At 42.6% G+C, this 9,615-nt stretch overlaps 1 protein-coding gene across 1 annotated transcript in view; it reads right to left on the bottom strand.

Moving 5' to 3' along the window:
• Positions 1–1,600: 1,600 nt before the first annotated feature.
• NECTIN3 (nectin cell adhesion molecule 3) overlaps positions 1,601–9,615 on the bottom strand; it is a 210,563-nt gene continuing 202,548 nt past the window's right edge. The window contains exons 7-8 of the mRNA XM_073616097.1: positions 8,308–8,392; positions 1,601–1,842 (exon numbers count right to left, since the gene is read on the bottom strand). Coding sequence (XP_073472198.1) covers positions 1,678–1,842; positions 8,308–8,392 — 250 coding nt within the window. The 3' untranslated portion in view covers positions 1,601–1,677. The remainder of the gene's footprint in view (positions 1,843–8,307; positions 8,393–9,615) is intronic.

Raw genomic sequence — 9,615 nt, 5'->3', positions numbered from 1 at the left:
TAAAATGAACTAGTTGCGCTTACAATGGCATTAATTGTTAATGGCACCCCAAATGCGGAAAAGGTACATTAATGGTATATTGGTAAATAGAGGAGCTGGAATTTAGGAAAAGAAAAGGCAAACTTAGCCTTTAAGTTACCTCAATTACCATTACACGTATTTTAACTGAACCCATATTGAAATGCATAAATGGTATTCAAGTAATCACTTAATCCAGTCTGAGGTCCAGAGCGCTCTGGAGCAGGTTTTCATCAAGGATGCCTCTGCTGCATTTATCTTTCCCTCGATCCTGACTAATCTCCCAGTTCCTGCCACAGAAAAACATCCCCACAGCATGATGTTGCTACCACCATGCTTCCTGTAGGGGTGGTATTGGCCAGGTGATGAGCGGTGCCTGGTTTCCTCCAGGCATGATGCTTACCATTCAGGCCAAAGAGTTCAATCTTTGTTTCATCAGACCAGAGAATTTTGTTTCTCATGGTCTGAGAGTCCTTCAGGTGCCTTTTGGCAGAATCCAGGTGGGCTGTCATGTGTCTTTTGCTGAGGAGTGGCTTCTGTCTTGCCACTCTACCATATAGGCCTGATCGGTGGAGTGCTGAAGAGACTGTTGTTCATCTGGAAGGTTCTCCTCTCTCCACAGGGAAACGCTGGAGCTCTGTCACCTCTGTGTTCTTGGTCCCCTCCCTGACTAAGGCCCTTCTCACAACATCGCTCAGTTTAGCCGATTCTATTTGCGCAATTGTACTGCGATTGTCGCCCCCATGCGCCTAGATGTGAACAGAGTCTCAATGCTGCAGAAATGTTTCTGTACCTTTCCCCAGATCTGTGCCTCAATACAATCCTGTCTTGGAGGTCTACAGACAATTCTTTGGACTTCATGGCTTGGTTTGTGCTCTGACGTGCACTGTTACCTGTGGGACCTTATATAGACAGGTGTGTGCCTTTCCAAATCATGTCCAATCAACTGAATTTACCAAAGGTGGACTCCAATCAAGTTGTAGAAACATTTCAAGGATAATCAGTGGAAACAGGATGCACCTGAGCTCAATTCTGAGTGTCATAGCAAAGGCAGGGAATACTTATGTACATGGAATTTTTTTATTTTTTTTATTTTTAATAAATTTGCAAAGATTTCAAACAAACTTTTTTCACGTTGTCATTATGGGGTATTGTTTGAGGAAAATATTGAATTTAATCCATTGCAATAAGGCTGTAACATAACAAAATGTGAAAAAAGTGAAGCGCTGTGAATACTTTCCGGATGCACTGTCTACAATTAAAAAAACGAGTTATATACATAAAGTAAATGTCTTCACTTTTCGTTTTTAACTCTGAACACAAGATGTCACTATGGCTCAGAGTCTGTATATGGTCTTAACAGATGGCATCTAAAAATACAGTGCGATAAAATGTATGGATTATATAAAAAGAGAACTAATCCTGTGACCCCTGAGCTCTTTACAAAACTGTAAACAAACAAATGTATAAAAATAAATGTGTGTGTACCAACTGTGAAATATAATGATAAAATACAAGCATCTGGTCATCCACACATTAGTCTTTTGGTAGAAATGAAGCAAAAGTCACAATTAATCAGTCAACCATGTTTATTTTCAAGGACGGCGTACATAATATACCTCTTCCAGAGGAAAGACAAGCATGTTTCATTTGAGAACATCAGAGGTAATATTGTTTCCTGGGGAAGTGAACCTGTCTTGGCTTAAGTTCTTCATAAGGTTCATTCTTATAACATGCTGCACTATATGATGAGCTTAGACAGGGAGAGGAACTTCCTGCTCTCCGTAAATCCATTTCATGGTTGACATTTTTTTGATCTTTCAACTGAAAAACAAAAAAGTTGAACATCAAGTTATAAACAGGTCCTTGGCCTTGGGTTATTGAAGGTTTTTTTTTTTTTATCAAGGCTAGATTTGCCCCTTGGACTTCTGTGGTTTCCTGTGGGAACTAAATAGAAATAGATATTTCAAATCTATGTGGAAAAGTGTCACTAGGCCAAACTCTACTGTCCCTTCTCATCTGGCCCTTACAGAGGTGCAGGCTCAGTCTCTGCAGACTCAGCCTGTCTATGCTCTGTGCAGATCTGTCCAAAGCAAGCCATCAGCCACACACCAATGATGTCAATGGCCGGTAAAAACGTTATTTTTTGCAATATGGCACTGCGTGGCTTTAACTGACAATTGTGTAGTCGTGTAACGCTGTAACCAAACAAAATGTACGTCATTTTTTTACCCACAAATAGAGTTTTCTTTTGTAGGTATTTGATTATCTCTGTGGTTTTTTTTTGTTTTTTTTTTTGCGCTATAAACAAAAAAAAAAAGCCAATTTTGAAAAAAAAAACCCAATATTTTTTACTTGATGCTATAATAAATATCCATTAAAAAAAATAATAATAATTTCTTCATCAGTTTAGGCCAATATGTATTCTTAATTGTGTTCAATAAGCGTATATTGATTGGTTTGCCAAAAGTTATAGCGTCTACAAAATAGGGAATATTTTTTTGGCATTTTTATTATAAATGTTTTTTTTCATAGTAATGGCGGTGATCAGCGATTTTTAGCGGGACTGTGACATTGCGGCGGACAGATCGGATACTTTTGACACTTTTTTGGTACCAGTGACATTTACACAGCGATTAGTGATAAAAAAATGCACTGATTACTGTATAAATGACAGTGACAGGGAAGGGGTTAACACTAAGAGGCGAATAAGGGGTTAAATGTGTTCCCTGGGAGGTGTTTCTATCTGTGGGGGGATAGAACTGACTGGGAGTACAGAGAGATCGCTGTTCCCAATCACTAGGAACAAACGATCACTCTGTACTTCCTTGTTAGAATGGGGATCTGTTTGTTTACATTGATAGATCCCCATTCTGGCTCTTTGTGGAGCGATCGCAGGTGGCTGGCGGACATCGCGTCCGCTGGCCACACGCTTCAGCACCCCCAGCCATGCAGCTATAGCTGTTAAAGGGACTAACGTACAGCTGCGGCAATTTGCGGGAACAAGCTGACCCGCCGCAGTATAATGACGGTGGCTGGTCGGCAAGCGGTAAAAGTGGTTGTAAAGGTAGAAGTTTTTTTATCTTAATGCATTCTCTGCATTAAGTTAAAATACAGTACCTTCTGCGTGCACATATTATATTATAATTTCATATTTCAAACTTTATCATACCCGAGATGTCTACTAGACTCCGGTTTGGACAAATTTAAGTGAGTTATTCCTAAGAATTACAGGCCTACAATATAAAACACCAAATTTCCATGCAAAATAATGGTACCGCTTTCAGCATCAAAAATATGAAATAATCATACCGCAAGGGAGGTTAAAAAGGTTAAAAATACATATTTACAAACGAGTGATAAAATCAAGCAAATTATATAAAGTCAATCATTTGCATCACCCAGCAGGATCTGCTGGCCAGTAACAATGGTGGGATGTGGAGTCCATTTCAAGGGTGTCCTCTCTTCTTCAGAACTCTTTAGGACTTTATTTAATAATTTGCTTGATTTTATCACTCCTTTGTGAGTATGCATTTTTTAACCTTTAATACATTAAAGTGTCGCAAAGGTAATGCACAAGGTTGGTGCGTCCTCTGTTCTTTTTTCCTTTTACACTTTCAATCAAATCCTGTGACAAGGGGGTGTGGTGGAGCAGCATTGTCTGTGTCAATGGACACCGACAGCACGGCTTGGGAATGAGCCCGCAGGTGTGCCACCATAGGAAGCGGCTTCCTATGGTGGCACACCAAAAAGAGAAAGAGCTGGAACACTGGCAGGGGGACCCAAGAAGAGGAGGACCGGGGCCTTTCTGTGCAAAACCACTCACACAGCAGGTAAGTATAACATATTTGTTATTTAAAAAAAATAGGTTTAAGATCACTTTATTTTAAAGCAGGGCTTTTTTTCTGGCAGAACGCACCGGAACTGCATTCCACCACCTATTTCAGGCATTCTGTCCGTAAAATTCTAATCTGTATAGGCTGCGCCCTGCCTCCTGCGGAGGGAACACAGATAAACCTTCGTACAGTTGTATAGTACCGTGCTGGCTCCTCCTCCTTCTGCGCACTGCCCCGAGGGATGGAACGGAGCTTGTGAGAGAGGAGGGCGGAGTGATCTGTACTCCGCGGCTCTGCCCCGCCCCTCAGTGCTGTGTGGGAGATCGGTTTGGCGCAGTGTGTCGGATGTGGATAGTGGCGGTAAGTAGCCTGCCAGGCGGTCTTCCTTCAACTCCTCACTAGCCCCAGGTGTGTTGTAAAAAAAATTATGCTCAATTGGGTTGTGCTGTGTGGTCTCCTGACTGGGTTGGGTACTCTCTTTCCCTGGGCACTCTTTGCTGAGCACTCTCTTTCCCTGGGCACTGTTTGCTGGGCAGTCTATTGCCCTGGGCACTGTTTGCTGGGCAGTCTCTTTCCTGGGCAGTCTCTTTCCTGGGCACGCTTTGCTCGGCAGTCTCCTTGCTGGGCAGTCTCTTTACTGGGCAGTCTTTTTGCTGGACTAAGTTTGGCGGTCTCTTTGCTGGACTAATCTGGGCGGTCTCTTAGCTGGACTAATCTGGGCGGTCTCTTAGCTGGACTAATCTGGGCGGTCTCTTTTCTGGGCTGGGTGGTCTCTTTGCTGGGCTGGGCGGTCTCTTTGCTGGGCAGTCTTTTTGCTGGACTATCTGTGCAGTCTCTTTGCTGGACTAAGTTGTGCAGTCTTTTTGCTGACAGTCTCTTTGCTGGACTATGCTGGGTGGCCTTTTTGCTGGAGGTCTCTTTGCTGGGCTAAGCTGGGTGGTCTCTTTGCTGGGAATGTCTCTCTGCTGCACATTTGGGAATGTCTCTTTGCTCAATATATGGGGGTGCATGCTTTGGTCCATGTGAGTTGCAGGCCTAAGCTGGGCAGTCTCTTTACTGGGCAGTCTTTTTGCTGGACTAAGTTGGGCAGTCTCTTTGCTGGGCAGTCTCTTTGCTGGACTAATCTGGGCGGTCTCTTTGCTGAGCAGTCTTTTTGCTGGAATAATCTGGGCTGTCTCTTTGCTGGACTAAATTGGGCGATCTTTTTGCTGACAGTCTCTTTGCTGGGCTGGACGGTCTCTTTGCTGGACTATGCTGGGTGGCCCTCTTGCTGGACTAAGCTGGGTGGTCTCTTTGCTGGGAATGTCCCTCTGCTGCACATTTGGCAATGTCTCTTTGCTCAATATATGGGGTGCATGCTTTGGTCCATGTGAGTCGCAGGCCTAAACTGGGCAGGCTCTTTGCTGGGTAGCCTCTTTGCTGGACTGGGCGGTCTCTTTGCTGGGAATGTCCCTCTGCTGCACATTTGGCAATGTCTCTTTGCTCAATATATGGAGGTGCATGCTTTGGTCCATGTGAGTCGCAGACCTAAGCTGGGCAGGCTCTTTGTTGGACGGTCTCTTTACTGGGTAGTCTCTTTGCTGGACTGGGTGGTCTCTTTGCTGGGCTGGGCAGTCTCTTTGCTGGACTAAGCTGGGTGGTCTCTTTGCTGGGCTGGGTGGTCTCTTTGCTGGGCTGGATGGTCTCTTTGCTGGGCTGGATGGTCTCTTTGCTGGGCTGGATGGTCTCTTTGCTGGCCTGGGAGGTCTCTTTGCTGGGCTGGATGGTCTCTTTGCTGGACTGGGCAGTCTCTTTGCTGGACTGTTGCTGCACAATTGGGAATGTCTCTGTGCTGCACATTTGGGAATGTCTCTTTGCTGCACAATTGGGAATGTCTCTCTGCTGCACATTTGGGAATGTCTCTCTGCTGCACATTTGGGAATGTCTCTCTGCTGCACATTTGGGAATGTCTCTCTGCTGCACATTTGGGAATGTCTCTCTGCTGCACATTTGGGAATGTCTCTCTGCTGCACATTCAGGAATGTCTCTCTGTTGCACATTTGGGAATGTCTCTCTGCTGCACATTTGGGAATGTCTCTCTGCTGCACATTTGGGAATGTCTCTCTGTTGCACATGTGGGAAAGTCTGTGCTGCATATGTGGGAATGTCTGTGCTGCACATTTGGGAATGTCTCTGTGTTGCACATCTGAAAATGTCTCTGAGCTTACTTTTGGTAAGTTTTAAAATTTTTTTGCACATTTTACTGCATTGCTTTGTATTTAATTCCATACAATTACTTTTCTAGCCCCTCAAATTTTTCTTGCATCCCTGTTCTCTAAAGGGGCGGTTTTAGGGGGCGGTCCTAGGGGTGGGTAGGGGCGTGGCCAGGGGAGGGGGGTGAGTTCCACCACCTTTTCTCTGAGAAAAAAAAGCCCTGCTTTAAAGTATACAAGCAGACTAAGGACATAGATTACTGGACTCTTGTCCTGTGGTCTGAAGAGACCAAGATAAACTTATTTGGTTCAGATGGTATCAAGCATGTGTGGCGGCAACCAGGTGAGGAGTACAAAGACAAATGTGTCTTGCCTACAGTTAAGCATGGCGGTGGGGAGTGTCATGGTCTGGGGCTGCATGAGTGCTGCCGGCACTGGGGAGCTACAGTTCATTGAGGGAACCATGAATGCCAACATGTACTGTGACATACTGAAGCAGAGCATGATCCCCTCCCTTCGGAGACTGGGCCGCAGGACAGTATTCCAACATGATAACGACCCCAAACACACCTTCAAGACGACCACTGCCTTGCTAAAGGAGCTGAGGGTAAAGGTGATGGACTGGCCAAGCATGTCTCCAGACCTAAACCCTATTGAACATCTGTGGGGCATCCTCAAACGGAAGGTGGAGGAGCGTAAGGTCTCTAACATCCACTAGCTCTGTGATGTCGTCATGGAGGAGTGGAAGAGGACTCCAGTGGCAACCTGTGAAGCTCTGGTGAACTCCATGCCCAAGAGGGTTAAGGCAATGCTGTAAAATAATGGTGGACACACAAAATATTGACGCTTTGGGCTCAGTTTGGACATTTTCACAGAGGGGTGTACTCACTTTTGTTGCCAGCGGTTTAGACATTAATGGCTGTGTGTTGAGTTATTTTGAGGGGACAGCAAATTTACACTGTTATACAAGCTGTACACTCACTACTTTACATTGTAGGAAAGTGTCATTTCTTCAGTGTTGTCACATGAAAAGATAGAATAAAATATTTACAAAAATGTGAGGGGTGTACTAAATTTTGTGAGATACTAAATATATATATTTTTTTTCTATGAAAATAAAATAGGCAAGTTGCCACCTGCCACTCTAATGCTGCGTACACACGATCGCACATTCTGACAACAAAATCCATGTTTTTTTCCGACGGATGTTGGCTCAAACTTGTCTTGCATACACACGATCACACAAATCTTGTCGGAAATTCCGATCGCCAAGAACGGACGTACAACACGTATGACGAGCTGAGAAAAATGAAGTTCAATAGCCAGTGTGGCTCTTCTGCTTGATTCCGAGCATGCATGGAACTTCGTGTGTCGGAATTGTGTACACACGATCGGAATTTACGATGGAAAATGTCCGATGTAGCCTACATACGGTCGGAATTTCCGACAACTCCCATCGAACATTTTCCGTCCGAAAATCCGACTGTGTGTACGGGGCATAAGGCTGACCATAGATTAGCTATTTGCATGTCCATATTTGCATTCCTCACTACATGAAAATACTATTCATTTTACACAACATATACATGTTGGCAGTCTATGTATAAACTGTCCTAAAGAGCATTATTTTGGGGTTGCATCAGTCTTAGCAAACACTGCATCAATGCAGGCCACTTTCCCTCTCGTTTGTCATGCTTGTTTTGTGTAGGGGAGAGGAGAAATAGTTTTATCTACCTAATTTTGCACAACACCCCCCACCCCACAGCCGGCGTTCCTCCACAATCTGGCGGTGGACTGTCCCTCAGCATCCTCATGTCCAGTGCAGGGCTATGGACCCTGCTCTGATCTTAATGACGTCGGGACCCTAGACTGGTGGAGCATGGGGATGCAGACACAAGGAAAAAGGGATATTTTTTTTTTAGTTGCCTGGAGTTGGGCATTAAGCAATTATGATTTCACATCTATGTGATACTAGAGTATGTGAACTGAGCATAAGGAGAAGTTTTTTGTTAGGAAGACAATGAACACATTTAAAAAAATCTAACACAGCTTTAGTGAACTGACCTTTTTGTCTGGTATGTCTTAATAAAAGATACATTTTAGAAATGAGCCTATTTAGGATTAGATTAATCAGTGCTATTAATTAACGGGCAAAGCCATGTTTCATTAGGATTGTCTACAGTTCTAATATAAAGTTGACACCCTCAAGGAACAATATTTTATATGATGTTATTCCCATGGCAACAGACTCTGTAGCCTACCTTGTAAAGATATTCTCTACCAAGAACAGAAACTAAATGATCTTCAAATGCAGGGTAAGGTTTGTGTGTAGGTGGCAGCTCAATTCTGTGGGAAAATAGTAGAAAATGTATTTTACAGTTCATCACAGAAATAAAGAACGAAAATGACACGCTGTTTAATACTGATTTCTTCTAGCAACCGTGTGTGCAATTAAATCTATCAGATGTAATGCTTGATTATATTAATAATGAATTTTGATTTGCATTATTTGCTTTTATCTGCATGGACTTGATTTTAAACCGGATAAAACATAAATTCATATTTCTACACACCTATATTATGACATTAAAATTTTATTTAATTTTTAAAGTGTGTGTTTCCCCAACATATAGTTATGTTTCTGCTGTACCATATACCTGTATGAAAAAGTATCCTGTTCTCTTTGTATTTCTTCCTTAGTGTGAAATATCTGGTGATCTTGTCAGTCCCCCTGCTTTCCTATTTCCAACTGAGCACACAAGGTCATAGAAGCACATAAATCCCAGTGTGGTCAATTTTCTTCTTTGCATTCTACTTGGAAGCACAGCCTGCCTGTAATCCAGTGGTTAGACTTCTGCTGGCAGGTCCCTCCTACACAGCTCTTCACTGGGAAGATTAGTGTACTGCTGTTTCTCTGCCTCCTGTTGACACATGCCCTGTAGTTTTCATCCCTAGACAATCTAATACATACACTGTATACACATATATATAGATATTATATATACACACACACACACACATATATATATATATATATATATATATATATATATATATATATACATACACACACATATATATACATACACACACACATATATATATATATATATATATATATATATATACACAGTGGGGACGGAAAGATGTGTGGCTTTCCTAATCAAGTCCAATCAGTATCATCAAACACAGCTGGACTCAAAGGAAGGTGTAGAACCATCTCAAGGATGATCAGAAGAAATGGACAGCACCTGAGTTAAATATATGAGTGTCACAGCAAAGGTCTGAATTTTTAGGACCATGTGATATTTCAGTTTTTCTTTTTTAATAAATCTGCAAAAATGTCAACAATTCTGTGTTTTTCTGTCAATATGGGGTGCTGTGTGTACATTAATGAGGAAAAAAAAATGAACTTAAATGATTTTAGCAAATGGCTGCAATATAACAAAGAGTGAAAAATTTAAGGGGGTCTGAATACTTTCCGTCCCCACTGTACATACACACACACAATATTACCAAAAGTATTAGGACGCCTACCTTTACACGTACATGAACTTTAATGGCATCCC

This window comes from Aquarana catesbeiana, linkage group LG02 (assembly GCF_042186555.1).
Source record: "Aquarana catesbeiana isolate 2022-GZ linkage group LG02, ASM4218655v1, whole genome shotgun sequence".
In the NCBI taxonomy this organism is placed as follows: domain Eukaryota; kingdom Metazoa; phylum Chordata; class Amphibia; order Anura; family Ranidae; genus Aquarana; species Aquarana catesbeiana.
This window is presented reverse-complemented; position numbering and strand designations above follow the sequence as displayed.